Source organism: Phodopus roborovskii, unplaced genomic scaffold (genome assembly GCF_943737965.1).
Source record: "Phodopus roborovskii unplaced genomic scaffold, PHOROB, whole genome shotgun sequence".
Lineage (NCBI taxonomy): Eukaryota > Metazoa > Chordata > Mammalia > Rodentia > Cricetidae > Phodopus > Phodopus roborovskii.
In genome coordinates this window covers 4444874-4464975 of record NW_026126469.1, presented here as the reverse complement: position 1 = coordinate 4464975, position 20102 = coordinate 4444874, and the positions used below count along the sequence as shown (strand labels likewise).

General features: G+C 47.9%; 2 protein-coding genes across 2 annotated transcripts; one reads left to right on the top strand and one right to left on the bottom strand.

Moving 5' to 3' along the window:
* Window positions 1-8020: 8020 nt before the first annotated feature.
* Ccdc116 (coiled-coil domain containing 116) lies at window positions 8021-12645 on the bottom strand. The gene is made up of 4 exons (XM_051191111.1): window positions 12511-12645; window positions 11034-11588; window positions 10336-10932; window positions 8021-9029 (listed from the first exon to the last, which is right to left on the bottom strand). Exons 1-4 carry the CDS (start codon window positions 12610-12612, stop codon window positions 8205-8207), a joined length of 2079 nt encoding a protein of 692 aa, XP_051047068.1. The 5' UTR covers window positions 12613-12645; the 3' UTR covers window positions 8021-8204.
* A 1341-nt stretch (window positions 12646-13986) lies between these two features.
* Ydjc (YdjC chitooligosaccharide deacetylase homolog) lies at window positions 13987-17433 on the top strand. The gene is made up of 6 exons (XM_051191110.1): window positions 13987-14117; window positions 15605-15788; window positions 15876-16035; window positions 16220-16319; window positions 16406-16583; window positions 16774-17433. Exons 1-6 carry the CDS (start codon window positions 14009-14011, stop codon window positions 17141-17143), a joined length of 1101 nt encoding a protein of 366 aa, XP_051047067.1. The 5' UTR covers window positions 13987-14008; the 3' UTR covers window positions 17144-17433.
* Window positions 17434-20102: the final 2669 nt, after the last annotated feature.

The following is a 20102-nucleotide window of genomic DNA, read 5'->3' as shown; positions in this document are numbered from 1 at the left end:
CTTCCGGCCTCAACTTCGGCCAATCCACCTCTGACAGCGCCCTCTCGTAGTAGCCAATCGTCTGCGCGCGCGCGTCCTTGCTGCGCTACAATTGGATCGTTGTGGAGTGGTCCCACCCCCCAGCTTTCAAGGAGTAGCTGGGAGGGGGATGGAGACACCGGGAGGGTTTTAACTGGTCCACGCTTCCGAGTCCCCTCCAATGAACGTCCAGAGAGCAGTGGCGGCGGCGATCAGCTCCAAAAGGCCTCCGAGTGGAGCACCGCGAGGTTTGTGGCCAGTGGCCCTGTCTGAAGCCCTTCGGGTGTAGGTTCAGGAGCCCCTTTGATGCTGGGTCCCTGGACTTCAGTCTTGGGCATAAAGGTGCACAGTCTTGTGGTCACAAAATGGACAGATCCCAGTTATTGAAATCTCCTGGTCCCAGGAGTTAAACTGTCCAGGGTCATGTCAGCTCCTGGATCCCAGGTTTCTGAATTCACTTGGCCATGCAGCTGTTTGAGTGATTTGGTGGCAGAATATCAAGGATGAATATATATACATCCCCCCGATTTTGGGAATCCACAGAGGAACCGCCTCCAGGCTACATTACCAAGTGGCTGATGAAGTATGTACCTGGAGCACTAGCTAGATACTCACTAAAGTTTCTATTTAGGGCTGGAGATGTGGCTCAGTAAAATGCTTGTCTAGCTAGCACAAAACCCTGGGTTTGATCCCTAGCAGATCAATACTCAAGTGGTGAAGACCAGAAGTTAAAGAGGAAGTTAGAGATTGAGGTCATCCTCCTAGAGAGTTGGTGGCCAACCTGGACTATGTGAGACTCTTGCTTAAAAAGAAAAAAAAAAAAAAAAAAAAAGATTTAGGCCAGAGGTAGTAACACACTTGGGAGGCAGACAAGAAAATCAATTCTTGTTTCAGAGTTTCAGGCTAATATGTCCTATATAGAAAGTTTCAAGCCACCCAGGGCTACATGTGAGACCATTTTTCAAAGATTGAAAAAAAATTCATATTGAACTGAATTACTCAGAATTTTGCCCTCAGAAAATAGAGAATCCATTAATGACAGCAACATGGTAATTCAGGTTTTGTGTGCAATTTTGTGAATTGAACTCAAGACTTAACCTATGGTAAACAAAAGACCTACTGAAGAGCTAGCTACATCTACAACTCAATGTGGAGTTTTCACATTTAATGTTTATTTTATTTTGAGTTACATATGGGATAAGGCACCTTATTCTGCACTTGGAAGATCATGTCCTTAAATGATCTAGGTCCAGCATCCAAAATGCACTGAAAATGTCTTATTGGAAATGTTAGTAGAGATCTGAATTTTAGCATGTCTAAGGCAGTATTATTGTCTCTTCCTTCACACTACTGCTCCTTCAAGTTTCCAAGGCTCAATAAAAGGCAGCACGAAATGCCAAGTGGTGGTGGCCCACACCTTTAATCCCAGCCCTCAGTAGGCAGAGGCAGGCAGATCTCTGGGTTTGAGGCCAACTTGGTTTACAGAGTGAGTTCCAGGACAGCCAGGGCTACACAGAAAAACCCTGTTTTGTGGGGGTTGGGGGGTGGGGGGTGTAACACCAATATCAATTGTTCAAGACAAACTTGGAGGGTTGGCAAGATGGTTCAATGAATAAAGGTGCACGCACACCACACACAAATAAATAAATGTAATAAAAAAATACGAAAACCTGAAACTTAGAATTTTGCTACTTGTTGGTTCAATAGGTCAAATGTAGCCCAAGCTGGCCTCAATTTCCATTCATAGCCAAAGGTAACCTTGAACTAGTGGTCCTCCTTCTTCCACCTCCTAAGTACAGGGCATCAAACTAACCATGTAGCTGACTCCTCTTCTATATCCACAAGAAACGATGTTCTAAGTGAATTCTATGACATCTCTTCCAAGTGTCCCATCACTGTTCTAATACAAACGATCCCATTCCTCTTTTATTGACACCTACCATCACCTACTAATACATCTCCCTGCTTCTACCGTGCTGGTCCTTCACAGCATTCTGTACATAGGATAATGAAGAAAGCAGACATCAGTTACCATCTGAAAGCTGTGTGGCTGGAGTATAGTTCAGTTGGTAGAGTGAACTGGCTAGCATGTGTGAAGTCTTGAATTCAATCCCCAGAAACACAGTAAACCAGTCAGAGTGGTAGATGATTGCAACTGGGCCACAAGCAAGTGGCTCAAGAGTTCAAGGCTATCTTTGAGTCCCTGACTCAAAACAAGAGAAATGGTTTTCTCCATTGCACTTAAGGTCAAAGATGGCAAGGACATAGACTCTATGACTGACAGAAGAAGCGGGTTTCTAAGGCTGTGTCAAAACTGCTAGAATCGAAATGGAGTCGTTTTTGTCAAACCCCTAAACAAGATTAACAAGTAAATATGAGAGGCTGAGAAGAAGGGATCTTATGCATGCTTGTCTGAAGAGAATAATCTACAAAACACTGCAGCCTTGCATAAAAAGTCGCTGTGAGAACATCTGCCAGCAGCTGCTGCCTCAAGAAACCACCGAGGAGCACCTCACCCCTTGCTTTCTTCTCCTTGTGCTCAGCTTTCTATTTACTTATTTGTTCATTTTTTAAAAACAGGGTTTCTCTGTGTAGCCCCAACTGTCCAAGAACTTGCTCTGTATTGCTCTGTAGACCAGGCTGGCCTTGAACACACATATCTGTCTGCCTTTGTCTCCTGCTGGGATTAAAGATGTAGGCCACTAGAACTGGCCTCAGCTTTCTTGGGTTTTGATGTTGTTATTATTGTTTTGTGGGTTTTATTATTCTTTGTTTTTCAAAACAGGATATCATTATGTGGCCCTGGATGCCCTGAACTGGAACTCCCTATGTAAACCAGGCTGGTCTCAAACTCCCAGAAATCTGCTTGCTTCTTCCTCCCAAATGCTGGGATTAAAAGCATGTACCATCACCACCTGCTCAGTTAGCTTTCTTATTCAACCCAGGACTACTTGGCCAGGGACTGGTACTGTCCACAGTTGGTTGGTCCTTTCTACATTAATTAGGAATCAAGAAAATCCCCCCACAGAAATCCTCACAGACCAATGAGATAGAAGCAGTTCCTCAACCGAGGTTCTCTCTTTCCAGATCAAGTTGGTAAACATGATTAGTCATCACACTCCCTATTTAATCTGAGACTGATACCATATTTGCTGTTAATCCTTGTAGCCATGAATTACTGTTATAGAATCATTTTGTAATTTCCATTTCTCCTTTTAAACTTCCTTTGCCTCAATTTCCTGCAATATGTTCAAATATCCAATGAGAATATTTTTGGAGACTTTCTTTTAGGTAGAGAACTTAGACTTGGGAGCCAAACTGGGGGCCTCATGACATTTTGTAACTCTTTCTTCTCTCTCTCTCTCTCTCTCTCTCTCTCTCTCTCTCTGTTTTTCCAGATAGGTTTTCTGTATGTAGCTTTGGAGCCTGTACTGGAACTCACATTGTAGAACAGGCTGGCCTCAAACTCAGAGATCTACCTGCCTCTGCTTCCCAAGTGCTGAGATAAAAGACGTAGGCCACCACCATCCAGCCTTGTAACTGTTTCTGTCTCATGCCTCCCCTGTAAACCACAGTCCCCAGCTCGCCCTGTGAGAAGTTGCACAGCTGTGATCATGGTATCTCCCATGCCCTCCACCTTCCAATCACAGTTTGTTTCTAGGTCCAGATTCTCAAGACAGTTTAGCAGTTCATCTTAAATCAGCAGGTAACTTAAGGTCCAGCCAACTGCTGAAGGGTTCACAGCTGGTCTCTAAATGTGTTCATGAACGTCTCTCATTTTGGGGTCTCTCTGCATATCTGTCAACACACATAAAAGTATGGGTTCTTCTCATCCCTGTTAGAAAAGGTCAAAGTGTCCATTTCCTCCCCCCTTGATTCTATGCAGATATTGTGACACTTTAACCAACAGAACAGCAGAGGAGTGAGGCGTTTGGGGACTTCCTAACTGCAGCTTTGAAAACAGCAGTTCTCACTACTCATAGGAAGCCAGTGGCCTCTCTGAGGATTAAGAAAATCACATTTCAGGGCTGGAAAGATGGCTTAGCAGTTAAGAGCACTAGTTGCTTTTCCAGAGGACTTGAGTTCAATTCCCAGCACCCACATGGCAGCTCACTGTCTATAACTGTAATTCCATGGAATCTATTGTTCTGTTCTGGTGGGTAGGCATACAATGCAGACCAAAAAAAAAAAACCATACACATAAAATAAGGAAAGAAGAAAAAGAAAGAAAAAAAAGAAAGAGAAAAGAAGGAAGAAGGAAGGAAGGAAGGGAGGAAGGAAGGAAGGAAGGAAGGAAGGAAGGAAAGTAAAATCCAGGTTAGAATCCAGAGAGGCTACATTCAGGAGAGACCCTGTAGAAAGAGAACTCATTTAGAATGTTCCAGCTTCAGACATGAATAGTGGAAAATAGAAACATGAACTTTAGCTTGTCAACCTCATTGGCATGATAGATGATCACTACCTTTGAAGCCAATTACATCTTCCAAAAGATGTGCAGAACATAGGCTAAAGGCACCATGTTTGTAACATAATGTATTAGTGATTCCCAAAGGGGCTTCTCCCAGTATCCCCAGAGATGTGTTATCTATGAGGCTATGGTAGAGCAATGCTCTCTTTTTGGACTTGGCAGTGGGAGTTGACAGTGTTAGTAACTGGAAGCCATTGTCTTTGAAAACCAAGAGCCTCTCTCTTGGCAGCTGTCTTCTGAAGGAATCCATCCCCCCACCCCAAAGGCAACTCTCCACCCTGTATATGTTTTAAGTAATCAGAGAAAATAACCAGAATTTCTTCATTTGTCCTAACTACAGTCCTAGCCTGAAATAGGATCAGGCCAATGGGACATAGCAATAAGGTACCACAGTGCTCTGATGGCCTCTGCTATAAATGGGTCCCTGATCCACCAAACTTAGGATGTTGGTCCTGAAGAATGATAGATAGCCAACCTCTCCTTGAATGTAAGGCATGTTTCTCTTGCCTGGCTCCAGGGTGAGTTCTACAGTTGCTGGGTCTCTCCATATCCATGGGCTTTTTGGAGGGGCCTCTTTTTTGGGTCCATAAGTGGCCAAATGTGGCCAAAAGGGCCTGATCTCTATGAATCAGGGAAGCCTCTAAGGCTCTATATATACCTCAGCAAGAGGTAACACAGGTCCACTAGGTGTGTGTGTGTGTGTGTGTGTGTGTGTGTGTGTGTGTGTGTGTTTGATAATTTTGAGGCAAGGGTCTCATGTATCGCAGGCCAGCCTTGACCTTGCTACATAGCCAAGAATTACTTTTTTTTTTTTTTTTTTTTTTTTTTTTTTTGGTTTTTCGAGACAGGGTTTCTCTGTGGCTTTGGAGCCTATTCTGGAACTAGCTCTTGTAAACCAGGCTGGTCTCGACTCAAACTCACAGAGATCCACCTGCCTCTGCTGAGATTAAAGGTGTGTACCACCACCGCCAGGCAACCTTAAATTTCTAATTCTCATGCTCCACCTCCCAAGTGCCAAGGTGTCAAGACTGCCACTATATCAAATTTGTATGGTACTGGAAATGAAGCTCAGGGCTTTGTGTGAGCTAAGCTAGAACTCCAACTGAGCTGCATTTCTAGGACAGCTCTGGCAGGAAAGCTGCCAGTCAGGAGCCTGCAGACACTTCAAGGAAGATTTTTTGTGATGGTTCTTGGTTGTTAACTTGACTACATCTGGAATTAACTAAAACAGGACACACCTGTGAGGAATTTCTGCTTAATTTGAAATGGGAAGATACACTTCTATTTTGCATCTTTGAGGCAGGAAGACATCTTTATTCCACATTTTTAGTTCAGATCTAATCTTGGCCATGTTTTCTGCTGGAAACCTATATAAGGACATGGAAGAGAGAAGATTTTGTTCTTTGCCTGTTTGCTCTCGCCTTGCTAAGTAAGACAATTTCCTCCCTGACATTAGATCCTGTTTCTTCAGGATTCCAGTATATACTGATGATCAGCTGAAACATCCAGCCTCGTGGACTGAGCAACTACTGGATTCTTGGACTTTGAAATTCATAGCCAGCCATTGTTGGATTAGCTGGAGCACAGCCTGTAAATCATTCTAATAAACCCCATTTCTATACATGTATATAAGGAGATTCATTTTGCAAGTCCTGTTACTCCAGAGAACCCTGATTAATATCCGTTTCCTACCAACCAAGAACTGTAGCTTGACAGTTATGTTGATCCTGAAGCCTCCAACCCACAACATGGCCAACCAACAGCTACCATATGCCCTGGCATGAAAACTCAGTCTCAGGAATTAGAGAGCACAAAGAAAAAGAGCCTTGCAAGTGTCAGGAGAGTGTGGCTGAATTCTTCCATAGCTTCAAGATGAGGTTGGAGCAGCACTTCAAAGCAAGAAGGAAGCTACCCCAACTGAAGTAAAACACCCTCCACGCCGCCACTGCCGCCAAAGCAGACATTGCAACTACCAGAAAGGTGCAGGTCAGGGTTGTTGTTCTTTTGTTACAGTTATAGGAATGAAACTGGAGAAGGAGAGGGTGGTGGTCCCGCGTGGGGGTCCCAAGGTAAGGGACCATAGCATGTGAGGGTGACCAAGGCAGAGGGAATAGCACGCCAGGCAGATAGAGCTTGAATGAGGAGTTTATTTAGAAAGGGGAGTGAGGGGGAAGGGAAGAAACATAGAAGCACCAAGAACAGGAGAGGAGAGAGAGAGAGAGAGAGAGAGAGAGAGAGAGAGAGAGAGAGAGAAGAGAAAGCAAAAGAGAGCAGAAGTAGGGTCTGACTTTTAAAGAGTTCTTTACACCTACCCACAGACAAATATTCGTGGAACCCTGGGCTGACCAGGGTACTGCCTGAGTGCATTCTGCCAGGAGACAGGGGCAGGCCAGCATAATCCCTGAATCCTACAAGGGTACCAAAGGAATGAAGAAAGGACAGACATACAGACACACATACAATGAAGCTGGGGTCATGTGGGGTTCTCTATCTGCCACAGCTGGGAACCTAAGCATGTTTATTATGTACACAGAGCAGGAAGGATGGGACAGTCTGGGTAGGAGGTTTTTGTAGGTAAGCAGCCTCAGGTAGTAAACATCTGGGAGGATGCCACAATTGCTAATATTTATACACACTGATTAATCATAAATAGTGTGTATTAGTCAGGGACCTCTAGAGTCACAGAACTTATGAGATGAACCCCTCTCTCTCACACCAACTACAATGAGACACCTAGGAATCCTGAAAAGGCTTGAAAAGCCAGAAAAGGCAGGAAGTAACTGCAGCTCTGGAAATTGTCAACCAGGTGTTGTAGAACACTGTCCTCTAAGCATAGCAGCCATTATTGTCTTCCTCAGAGCAGCTGTGGCAGTGTATAAGGCCCGCTGACACCCCCTCACAGAAGTGGAGGGGACTTTCATCTGGTAAAAACAGCTACTCCTTTCCCAGTTGAAAATGCTAGAACAACAGTTCTTAACCCATGGATCATGACCCTTTTGGAGGGTTGAATGACCCTTTCACAGGGGTTGTCTAAGACCATCTGAATATTAGATATTTACATTATGATTCATAACAGTAGCAAAATTAGTTATGAAATAGCAACACAAATAATTTTATGATGGGGGTCATCACAGCATATGGTGTAGGGCCGTAGTATTAAGGTTGAGAACCATTCTATTAGAGTCTATAGTGTGGAAGAGCTCCAGCCTACATGGGAGGAGGGGGTCCATCTATGCACCTGTGGTGACATCAGTGTGCAAACTGGGGTAAGACTTTTTGGTGGTGGAGCTGTTTGGGGGTCACACACTCCTGTAAGTAACCACTCATCCATTCTCCTGTAAACCCAATAAAATCATTGGCTCACCAAGTTAGACCTTGGTAAAAATTATTCTTTTCATGTGTCATTAGTGCCATGTGTTTTGTATCACAAAGAAAAGTTTGTGTAACATCAGGGCTGGCTCACCCTAAAGGTGCTGTTCAAGGGTAGGTTTCCAGGTGCATGAGAGGATAACACACCAGGCAGGACCAGACAGCTGTGTCCATCAACATGTAATTTATTCCCATTTTATTCTGGGTCCTTTGATAACATTAGCAGAGCTCTTGCTGAGCACTTGGTTGCCTGACCCTTACTCAGGACAGGGGCTGGCTGGGGGGCCAGCTACTGGGATAGGGCAGGAGGAGGCAAGGAATGGAATACTCTGTGTGGCTTACAGGGGTCTCATGGGGAGTCATTGGGGCTTATTACAGTGAACTCATTGATTAAGTCCTCCAATTCAGGCTCAGGCAGACTAGTGGGGGTGAGCTCACCCTCAGAAGGATCCTTGATTTCATCTTCCACACTTCCTCTGTCCTCTTCTTCCTGCTCTTCGTCTTCCTCCTCCTCCTCTTCCTGCTCCTCACTTTCCACGCCCTCTTCAATATTTATTATTTCCTTGGACTTGGAGGATATGGAGTCAATACCAGCATTGGAGAGTGCAGACAGCTTGGGTTCTGAAGGGCTTCTGGGCCTCTGTTCCTGGCCTGTACCAGGATCCCGAGGGCTGAGCAGCTGTCGGATCGGCAACTCAGGGCGGAGGGAGAAGCGGGACTCTGCACTCCGGTCCTGACTGGTGTTACCAGCGTGCTCCTGTTGCACAGAGTGGGGTTCTGTGCTATGCCGCAAGGTGCCAACACGGGAGGCACTAGGTTGGGAGGCTCCTGGCTTGGAGGCACGGCGTATGGCCTGCCGTGCCAACTCAGCTTCCTCCAACTTGCGCAGAAGGCAGGTCCAGTTGATGTCTGAGGACAGACGGATGTGGGTGCCCTTCACCTTCTTGAAACCCAAAAAGATGTCCATGAGAAGCTCAGTGATAGGAAAGGAGACGAAGCCAAGCTGCTTATTGAGGCTCTCCTCAAACTTGTACTTGCAGATAAGCAAGGAGACTGCCTGCTCAATCAAAAAGTTAGTGAGTTCCTCAAACCAGGGGTTAGAGATGTAGGACAAGCTAGACACAGACGAGATGGACGGCAGAGGCTTCTTCCTCGGCAACTTGGTGCTGGGGCTCTGTGCAACAGGCGAGGAGGAAAAAGGAGACATTTAGCTCTTGTTGCTGCCATCCCTCCTGCTGCCCTGTGAAAGCACAGTTATACCCTCCTTGGCAGCTATACCAATCCTCTCCATTACAGACAAGGAAGCCACACACATCACATAGATCCGTCACACCTGCTCTGCCACAACATTCATTCCACATGCCTCACCTGTCAGGTCTAGAGCACCTCCCAGCCTGGTCAGCCTGTACTCCTGCAAGCTTGTGTGCAGAAGGAATTACATCTGAGCCCTGATGTCCAGGACCTCCAAGGGTCAGGCCACCTATGTCTTCATACACATTTCCTGACCAATGTCCCCTTTACTAAGCAGAAAAACTAGAGAGTCATAGGTGGACTAGGGTAGCTTGACCTAGCTTGACCCTAACATACAGAGCGGTGCTCTTGGCAAAGGTTCCTGTCCATAAAAGATATGTGGGAGAGCCTCAGGTTCACAAAGCCAGGAGGTGGTGGCATACCTTTAATCACAGCACTTGATAGGCAGAGGCAGGAGATCTCTGAGTTCATAGGCCAGTCTGGTCTACAGAGCAAGCTTCAGCACAGCCAGTGCTACACAGAGAAACCCTGTTTTGGATAGTTCAAACAATAATTTTTAAAAATACCCAAGTTGCAGGCATGGTGATACATGCTTGTAATCCCAGCATTTGGGAAGTAAAGGCAAGAATATCATGAATTTGAGAGATTATCCTGAACTACATGATACCCTGTCTCAGAAAAAAAAAATCGAAGGGTAAAAATAGCCTTTATTAATCTTTGACAGTGTAGACTAGGTTTCTTGATCAACAGCAGCTTGTATATCTACCCCAGGATATTTCTGCAATGCAGGGCAGGAGGTCTTGTCCTCGGGCATCAACCAGTGACAGTGGCTACTAGATGTGGTGGGAAAAGGAGCCCTTTTCCTGCAAATGTCCCTCTAAGACCTCCAGTCCTACTCTTGCGGCCACCTCTGGACACGGTGTAGGAGAGGAAGGGGAGAAGTTTTTTCCCAAAGAAAGGGAGAACATAGGAAAAGGGAGATGGGAGGGAAGAGGGCTGCGAGAGTCAAGATGACGCTGGATAGGGCCCCTGAGATGGCCCTTGCAGGAGGCCACCTCCACTCTGACACCAGGGGCAGGGAGGGTGAGGTGCAAGCCATGTTGAGGCGGAGATATATGATTGGATCTTGGGGCCAAAGTCGATTTCTGTAATTTAGGATCAGAGTCAGGGGACTCCTGCATGGAATGGAATGAGGGGCTAGGGACATTAGACACTTGTGCAGGTGTCACCTTGAGCCTGAATCTGGTAGCCATCTGGGCATTAGACGTGGAGGGGGAGTCCTGTCTGCCCTTGCTTTTCCTGCGTGATGTCTTAGGGCTGGAGGCTGTGGTGGGAGAATCACAAGGCTCCTCCCCATCCCTGCTGGTAGGTATGGATGCCTTCTGCTGCAGAAGATCAGAGTCCCCAGGTATCATTGGGGTGGGCTCTGAGGCAACAGGGAAGAGGGGAAAGCCATCATGGCGGCAGGCATGGCTGAGCTTATCTACAGCCTGGCTGACTACACGTTGCAGGGCAGGAAAGAGATGATGCTCAGCCAGGAAGTCCAGGGTACGATGGGGCTCCCTGAGTGAACAATACGCAGGCAGGTTGAATGATGCTGGCTGGTTCAGCAGTGACTTTATCTCCTTGTTCAATTCTTCCTTGAGAAAAATCATCTCCTGTTCTCCAAGTCCCAACTCTGATGTTTCAGGGGTGGCTGAGCTGGAGCCCCAAAGCCCAGAGAACCAAGACAGGGGCTGCTCCCGGGTCCACTGACTGCTGGTCTGGCTGCCCAGTGAATCCCACAGTAGAGAATCCCTCTGGGAGCAGGATTGATTCAGGCCTTTCTGCAAAGAGAGAGGAAGGCTGAGGTGTCCAGCCAGGTCTAACCCTAGCCCTAAACTCAGGCCCACCCTAGGCTAGCCTTAACCATGGCAACAGGTCTCACCCCTTTGTTCTCCAGTCGCAGTAGCCTCTTGAGGTTTTTCTCAAGCAGGAGTTTGTCCCTCATAGGTGGCAGTGAGCCTATGCCTCGGCCACCAGGGCCACTGTCGTGGCTGTGGGAGCCCAGCAAGCCAGCTGTGACACTGCTGTGGGAGTCAGACATGGAGCTGGAGCAAGATGGGTAATTGTTTGGGTGCCCAGCACACAGCGTAGGCCGAGCACGGTGCCGATGCACAGTGTTGATGCTGGGCCTGGCTCGAGTCTGCTGCCTACCACTTGGCACCTCCAGTGGGTCTTGTACATCCACCAGTGGCACTCCAGCCTCTGTCTTTGTGGCAGCCAAATGCTCTGTTGCCTTCTCCACTACTGTCTGCAAGCTGTCCAGCACCTGACCCTCTGTCAGGAAATCCAGGAAGCTGCCAAATGCCTGAGGGCGCCTAGGGTTTTGCTGCTGGCCCTGGTGCTCTGAGTATCGGTTCATTGATGGTAGGTGTGGCACATGTCCAGACTTGCGGGTTGGTCCCCTTTCTGGCAACAGGTGCTTCTTGGGCAGCTGCATCTGAATAGACAGGCTTGTCATAGCAGGCAGGATGCTCTGCAAGGGGTGGGGGGCTAGCTCTGGAGTCCCCCTAGGATGCTATTGGGGGCTGGATGAGATTGAGCAATGGGAAACTTTTTCCTTTAGTTTGTTGGTGCTGGGGGTTGAACCCAGGGTCTTGAACATGCTCTACAAAAATTCAACCACTGACCTGCATTTAAATTTTGTTAACATTTAATTGAGGGTATGTGTGTCCGTGTGTGGGTATATGTGTGCCTCAGTGTATATGTGGAGGTCAAAGGACAACTGGTTGTAACTGGTTTCTCTCGTATTTATGTGGATCTTGAGGATGGAACTCAGGCCAAGTGCCTTCGCTCACTGAGCCACCTTACCAGCTCTGAATTACATTAAAAGTCAGGTCTGAGCCCCAGCTCTGCTACCTTCAGGCTGGGTGACAGTGATCAGAGCAGCCCTTTTTCAGGATTTCTCTGCAAAATAGGGGTCTACTAAGGTTGACCTGAAGGTCCCCAATGCCTATATTTCATATATGCTAGGGCTATCTGGGAGCCTGAAAATGGAAATCTGTGTTCATGGCATGAAAGGGCAATTGTGAGAACCTTCTTCCCTCCCCGCCTCTTCCTGTCTCTAGCACAAGTCTGCACTGCGTTCTCTGCCATGCTACCTTGAGGACTTGAGCCTGCTTCTCTACCTTGAGTCCCCAAGCTGACTCTATGCTCCTTCTCAGGGCTCCTAGCCAACCCAAGTACTACCTGGAGCCCAAGGACAGTGCGGTGTGAAAGAATGATCAGGGCTCAGCAAGCAGGCTTAAGGGAAGTCAAAGCTACAATAACAGTGTCACCAAGTAACACCAAGATCGATTGGAAATGAGAAAGTAGTGGAAAGTGTCCCAGCCACTAATGTCAGGTCAGCTGGACATACTTACCCGAGCTATGTAGGCGTTGTGACCACCTTCATCGTCAGCCAGATATCCTGAGTGGTGGTGGTGGTGGTGGTGGTGGTGGTGGTGGTGGTGGTACCTTGCCATAATATGGGTAATTAAATTTCTTTTTGCTTCCTTTCTCAGCACAGATGCAGACTCCTCTGAATAGGGCGGGAAAGGGAAGAAAAGGTATATCCAGGCCTCCATGGGTCCCTCACTCCTGTACCTTTTGTCCTTCAGACACCCCATCCTTCCCCTGCTGGGATCTGCCAAGCATCTGTGACAGTCCCAAGTGTTGCTTTCTGTCTGCAATTGTTTGGGACGGGGTTGGGGGTGTCCAAACTTCCTTCTTACAGACCAGAGGCGCCCTGGAGCCCCAACCTGCTCACCAGTCTCCTCTGTGCTTCTCGGGATTCGCTGGGTTAGCACCCTTTTAAGGACTACCGCACAGTGCCCTGGAATCCCACCCCCCCGCAGCATCCCAGGGTGCTCATTTACATACTTCATTCTGATTGGTCAGAATCTAGCCTCTCGTTCATTATCTTCCCACAATGGTTGGGGGTGGGGCCCACGTTGGCTCCTCCCCAACCTGGCTGGATTTTTCTGTCAAGCCAGCTAAACAGTGCTTGGGAGGATTTTAAAGGTCTGATTTACTCTGCCAAGAGGTCTGAATCTGGGCTGAATCCCACTGAATCACGCTGAATCCTCAGCGTGAAAGCTACAGCTTCCACTTACGACACAAACACCTTCCTCAGCTCATCCCTGGTCACTGCACAGATTTGGACCTCCGACTCTGCTGGTTTCCTTCCAGGGCTTCTTTCTCTCATCCAGTGTAGACTAACCAGCATCTTCCTTCTCAAGACTTTCTTTTTGGAAGCAGTGAAGAGTCCTGGTTTTCCACACAGACCTAGCTTCAGTTACTGTCCTTGTTTTTGTTTGGTTTTGTTTTTGCTGATATGATTCAGCCCCTCAATACCGGCTCGTCTGTAAACTGAGCTGAGCAGCCTTCCACAAGTGAGTATATATGTTTTTCAAGACAGGGTTTCTCTGTGTAGCCCTGGCTGTCCTAGAACTCGCTCTGTAGACCAGGCTGGCCTTGAACTCAGAGATCTGCCTGCCTTTACCTCCTGAGCACCAGGATTAAAGGTGTTCGGCACCACCACCCAGCTACATAAAATATTCTTTCACTACACATTGCACCTTATGGAAACTCCATATAAACTCACCTGTACCTTTTTCTTTCCCCCTTCATCCTAGAAGCTCCTCATTCCCAACAGATTTATGACTAGCCTGTCCTCCACTGTCACGCTGTTTCTTTCTTGTCTAACAGCAGGCACTTATTTAGGGCAAGAATCAAAGCCCACCCTAATCTCTAATGACTCTGTTTCTGATACAATAAGTGCTTAGTAGTTTCCTCTTCTCCATCTGTGGTTTCAGCGCCCAGGACCTCAAGGTCTCTGATATTTCCAAGAGCTGCCTCCTAGAGAGGCACGGTGGCTGGATGACGCCTGATGGTTCAACAGTCACTATGACTGGACACAGCAGTGTTTACACCAGGAACTTGGCTGAAGGATTCTCTGAGGCCTCCAACCCTTACAAAGCATCATCAGGTACTGTTAATGATTAAACTGTACCCTTTCCCCTCTGCCTGTGATCCAGAGGGTCAGGCAGGATGGAACCAGAACAAGGCTCCAACCAGTAGAGAAGTTCTGCTTCCACTTCTCTGGTGAATCTCTCCGTGCCTTGGCTGTGAAACAGAAACAAAATTACCAGTATCACAGGCTTGACCCCAAGTAACACAGGTTCTACAAGAGAAACCTAGACAGGCTGCCAGAGTGCTTGCCTAACATGCATGAAGTCTTGTGTTCAATTCCTTGCACCACTCAAACCAGGCATGGTGGCACATACCAGTAAGTAATGCCAACACTGAAGAGTTGGGTGCGAAAGGGTCAGAAGTTGCCTGAATGAATAGTGAGTCAGCCTGGGTGGGATACATAAGGCTTTCAAAACAGTATCAAGACAGCCACATTACCAAGCAAACACTGTCTGTCACCATGGTGATTATTGGTAAGTCGTGGGTAAGAAAACTTTACTGGGTAAAGAGCAAAAGTGAGATGATGGAGGTATAAGTTGCCTGAAGCTCAGGGTGAAAATGGACCAACGCTCTCTCCAGCGTAGCCACAGGTTTGCCAGCGTAGTCACAGGTTTGCACGATTGTTTTCTTATGTAGAGCTTTTACGGCCAGGCAGTAGTGGTACACGCCCAGGCAAAGGCAGATGGAAGGACAGCCTGGAATACAGAGTGAGTTCCAGGCCATCCAGCGCCACACAGAGAAACCCTGTCTCGGGAAGAAAAAAAATCAATTAGAACTTGTAGTAAGAAAAAGCCTCCCCTTAGAAACATTGAGGAACAAACTATTTGAAACAAATGCAAAACACCTAATAAGGGCTCATAGGCACTGCATAAAAACAAAGAAAAGCAGCATTGCAAGAATGAAATAACCTGGCCTTATCCCTAAGTGATAGAGAAGAATAGGGGGGGTGTTTCTTTTCATAGAAGAAGGACAGTACTGCCCAGAAACTTAGCAATGGTAAACACTGGGAAGAGTAAGGGTAATTTTTCTTGAGTATTTCTCTTGGTTTTCTTTCTTTCTTTCTTCTTCTTTTTTTTTTCTTTTTCTTTTTCTTTCTTTCTTTTTTTTTTTTTTTTTTTTTTTTTTTTTTAGAGTTAGAGATAGCTCATTAGTAAAGAGAGCTTACTGCTCTTTAAAAGGACTGGAGTTCGGGTCCCATCATGTGTTCACAGGGTGGATCACAACCATCCGTTAACTACAGTTCCAGAGGATCTTATGCCCTTGTACGGCCTCAGCAGAGGAGTGGGGGAGGGGGAGAGAGGAGAGGGAAAGAAGAGAAAGAGACGCAAAAATAAAAATAAAAATTTGCATTGAGTTGATTCGGGCGTTTACAGGACGCACCGAGACCTCTCTAGGTGGCAAAAACAATAGCGGCGTGCAGTCGCTTTAAGGGCTTTAAGGCGTGAGCGTCGGGGTGGGGCCTCGGCAGCGTTCAAAGGCGGGGTCTTTTCCTCTGGTCTCCAGCCAGCGTTTGTTTGGCAGCCATGGCTTGGCCCCGTGTGCGGCTGGTTGTCACCGCTGATGACTTTGGTTACTGCCCGCGGCGCGATAAGGGCATCGTGGAGGCCTTCCTGGCAGGCACTGTGACCAGCGTGTCACTGCTGGTGAACGGCACAGCGGCAGAGAGCGCGGCCGAGCTGGCCCGCAGGTGAGGTCGGCCCCTGGCAGGACCGGGCGGGTTTAAGGGGCTGCCCGCTCGATAGCAGCCAGTGTATCTCTCATGCTCCTCCCGCAGGCACAGCATTCCCACGGGCCTTCACGCCAACTTGACTGAGGGCCGTCCTGTGGGTCCGGCTCGCCACCACGCCTCGTCGCTCCTCAGCCCGGAAGGCTTCTTTCTCGGGAAGATGGGATTTCGGGAGGCTTTAACGGCTGGAGATGTTGCTTTGCCCCAGGTGCGTAGGCGTGGCTGCAGAAGGATACTCACTTAGATCCTCAAAGTACAGCCCAGAGAGTATCAATGGAGCAAACGCGGGCGCTGGATAGGTTCACACGCTGGAACTATTACACAGTGGCAGAAGATGGAGCTCATCGTTTTGTGACTGCTTCCAGAAGCTCAAGTTCTCTGTGTCCCTCCAGGTGCGGGAGGAACTAGAAGCTCAACTCAGCCGCTTCCGGGAGTTGTTGGGCAGGTCCCCCACGCACGTGGACGGGCACCAGCACGTGCACGTGCTCCCAGGTACGCGGATTGAAGAGCCCAGGTTGGGGGGAGGCTTCTTTCCAGGGTTGGTGGGAGGTCGATGCTGAGCCCACCCTTTCAAGCAGGCGTGTGTCAGGTGTTCGCAGAAGCTCTGCAGTCGTTCCGGGTGCGCTTCACACGGCTACCAGTGGAACGCGGCGTGGGCAGCTGCGCGTGGCTGGAAGCGCCAGCGCGTGCCTTCGCCTGTACGGTGGAGCTGGACGCCCGGGCCGCCATGGGCCCCTTCTCCCGCCACGGCCTGCGGTGAGCACCGCCCTCCCTTACCCGATCCAACCCTGCTGAGTTCCCGATTATCCCAGTGAGTTCATTTGGCCAGATGTGACCTTTTTTTCAAACAAAAGAAGTTAGGAATTGACCTGCTGTCCTGCTGATTGACCCTCTGCCTCGCCCTACTGGCCCTTAGGCAACACCTCTAATATCCTGGCACTCACAGGTGGACCGATGCCTTTGTGGGCCTGAGCACTTGTGGTCGACATATGTCTGTTCACCGAGTCTTGGCATCACTGGCGCGGGCCCTGGAAGATATACCTGCTGACCGCGCCCTGACTGCTGAACTGATGGCACATCCAGGATACCCCAGTGTGCCTCCAGACGGGGGCTGCGGTGAGGGTCCTGATGCTTTCTCTTGTTCTTGGGAGCGGCTGCATGAGCTGCACGTCCTCACGGCACCCACGCTGCGGGCTCGGCTGGCCCAGAATGGTGTGCAGCTCTGTGCCATAGATGACCTGGATTCTAAAAGGCCTGGGGAAGGGGTCCCCTGTGAGGCAACTCTGGAGCCCTTCCTGGAGCCTTCCCCACCCTGACACCAAAGGCCAGCTACAGACTGCCTCTCTTGTAGAGGAAGGCCAGAGCTAAAGCTCTGGTTCAGCCTGGAACCAGGCCTTGGAGCAGGGGCCTGGCTTTCCAGGGTGACAAGTCACTAACCCTGTCCCCAGGTCCTCACAGGACCTCGAGGCTGACAGACGGGGAGTCTGTGAAGTCTGATTTAAGGCCTGCTGAGCATTTGGTGCCAATTTATGTTACAATTACAACCACTTGTTTAGTGGAGCAGTGGAGAGAGGTTGGTGTGTTAATAAAATGTCTTTCAGATTTGTATTGTTTATAAAGTGTCCAGGCATCCTTCGAAGAAATAAGTGGGGCACAGAGAACTCCTTTGAGGCTCAGACCAAGTTGTGCAAAAATATCTTCACTTTCTAATTTTGCTCCTGCTTACATGATTTTTCTTTTTCTTTTTTTTTTTAAAAAGGATGTACCAGTGTAATCTTTCGTTTTAACTTATTTTTACTTTATTTGCATTGGTGTTTTGTCTGCATGTACATCTGTGCGTCAGATCTTGGAGTTACAGGCAGTTGTGAGCTGCCATGTGGGTGCTGAGAACTGAACCCAAGTCCTCTGGAATAGGAGCCAGTGCTCTTAACCACTGAACCATCTATCTAGCCCCCATGCTTACACGTTTTAAATCCTTTGGTTAAAAAAATGTGTGCACTTGTGTTGGGCAGTGGTATCTGCATTTCGTTTTTTAAATGAGGGTCTTGACACGTTGCTCAGGCTGGCCTTTGACCCTAGGGCTCAAGAGATCCTCCTCTGTCAGTGGCTGGGACCTAAAGCAGGTGCCGCTGTGCCCAGCAACACTTACACTTCTCTCTTTTAAAGTGGAGGGAAACAAAGATCCTCATTAGAATCCATGATTTTGACTTTAAAAGATTATCTGAGGGCAGCATGTTGGCGCAGTGCATAACAGCTCTCATGTTTATTCCTCAGGTCTGGTGGAAAGAAAAGTTCTCCCTCAGCTAGCCACACACCCACACACATACTATATTCTACAGTGTGTGTAGGTTTCAGTCATCTAAATTGGGGGGGGACTATATTCTATAGTATGTGTAGTTTCAGTCATCTAAATTGGGGGGGGGGAAACGGGGAGGGGAAACTTATATGTAAGCTGCTTCAGAAAACAGATTGAAAGAGGCTCTGCAAGCTTGTAGGTATGTTTACATTTTTCTGGGGAAGGTAGTCTTCTACAGAAATGAGAAGCTGAGATTCTAGCTACATCTAATACATATGGATGTTCTGATGGCAGGGAGTAGCTGGGAAAGTGGTGGAACATAACCTTACACTACTTTGGAAGATGGAAATGCAGTTGGAATAGCACATGATCCTTTTTTTGGTTCTGGGTATTGAGCCTATAGTTGCACACATTCATGGTAGGCAAAACAACTAGACTGTCTTGAGATTATATTGCCAAGGATGACATTGAACTGATATTCCTGCTTCCACTCCCCAATACTGGGATTACAACTGCATCATCACTCCCAGTTTACATAGTTTTTAGGATTAAGCTCTAGAGTTTCAAGCATGCTGTGTAAGCTTTCCATCAATTTAATGGGGGTTGGCAGAGCAGGGATTTGAACTTAGCTGACATGGCCTGCATCCATTCTGGAACTGGGGGTTGGGGAAGCAAGCTTTCGACTGCCTGTTAAGACCTTGTGACTTTCTGAGGGTTCTGCTCCTCCTCTCTTGACTGGCTTCAGTCTATTTTAACCTTTCTGGACCTTGACTTGGGCAGGCTGGACCTTGACTTGGGCAGGTCCAACATGTCTGACCCAGAATATTAAGTTTGATCCCCATGCTGTGTACCATTCACCTCACCTTAATTCCTGTGGTGTGGGCACATACTCTTGTTGGCTGCTGGTGAAGGCCTAGTACAGGGATAGCTCCTAGGAGTGTGCTGCTACAATGGAGTGCTCAGGAAAAGGCTCTGCTGTGCTCTGGTGCACCACCCAGCCTACAAATGGCAAAGCACACTGGAGGGGGGGGGGGGTGTTCTCTAGAGGCAGCTTCCTTCAGTAGACCTTGAGCAGGGCCCTGGTAAGTGGTCTATACTGTCTGCTTTCCAGAGTCATCCAGGAAATGCAGTTTACTAGGCATGGCCTGGATTGGGCACCATGTTGCATTGTGTCAGTCCTTCTCAGCTTTGCTGTCTGGGGATAGTGCTGTTTGCAGGGCAGAAAAAATCAAATTGACTTCTCCTTAGACTAGACTGCAAAGGTGTGTGGGGGACACATCTCTTAGGACTAGAGGAAGTGAAATGCCAAACAAAAGCTGAATGGCTTACCCGCTGCATATGGAGCAATAAAGGAACTATGGGTCTCAGCTACAGGACTGGAAGTTTTAACAGTCTGGAGGAAGTGGGCATGGAACTTATGAAAAAAATACTTAGTAGAAGGAAACCAAGGTTGAGAGGGATAGTGGCTAAGAGGACTGAGTTCAAAGCCTGCAATGCTCCAGGAATGTCTGGAAGCCAAAGTAAAACGATACTCCAGGCAGTATTCCCATTAAACCTGCAGTGAGTTTCCAGATATGACTATGATTCAAGGATACATAGTCTTCAGTCTGCACTTTCCCAGTATTTACTGCCCTATTTACTTGTACCCGGCAAGGCAGACCCACTTGGATGCCTTTTAAAGGCTAGTAAGTGGAGAAGAGATCAGAGGCCTAGACACTACTCCCTCTAGACCCCCAGCAATGTCCATCCCCAAAAGAAGAAACCCATACACCCAAACTAGTGTCTGAGAACATTTTTATTAAGGACAGAATGGGGGTCACAGCATTTTAGAAAGCCTATTCTCTGCCATCATGGAAAGAGCAGGACAAGACCTGGGCACTTCAAGGAACCAGGGGGATATGAATTCCTGAGCCAACTTGTGTGTCAGGGGTGGGTGGGTGTCTGGCTGCTCCACAAATCTCCCCTTCTCCAGAGGAGCC

Bases quoted from the DNA above. Each gene is read 5' to 3' on its own strand.
- Ccdc116 (XM_051191111.1), bottom strand. From the start codon at position 12,612: ATGGCAAGGTACCACCACCACCACCACCACCACCACCACCACCACCAC. The intron at 11,589-12,510 runs GTAAGTATGTCC...CTGTCTATTCAG, and splicing joins ACAACGCCTACATAGCTCGG to ATGCAGCTGCCCAAGAAGCA. The intron at 9,030-10,335 runs GTGACACCTGCA...CCTGTTGCACAG, and splicing joins CTACCAGATTCAGGCTCAAG to AGCCCCAGCACCAAGTTGCC.
- Ydjc (XM_051191110.1), top strand. From the start codon at position 14,009: ATGACGCCTGATGGTTCAACAGTCACTATGACTGGACACAGCAGTGTT. The intron at 15,789-15,875 runs GTGAGGTCGGCC...CTCCTCCCGCAG, and splicing joins GCGGCCGAGCTGGCCCGCAG to GCACAGCATTCCCACGGGCC. The intron at 16,036-16,219 runs GTGCGTAGGCGT...GTGTCCCTCCAG, and splicing joins GAGATGTTGCTTTGCCCCAG to GTGCGGGAGGAACTAGAAGC.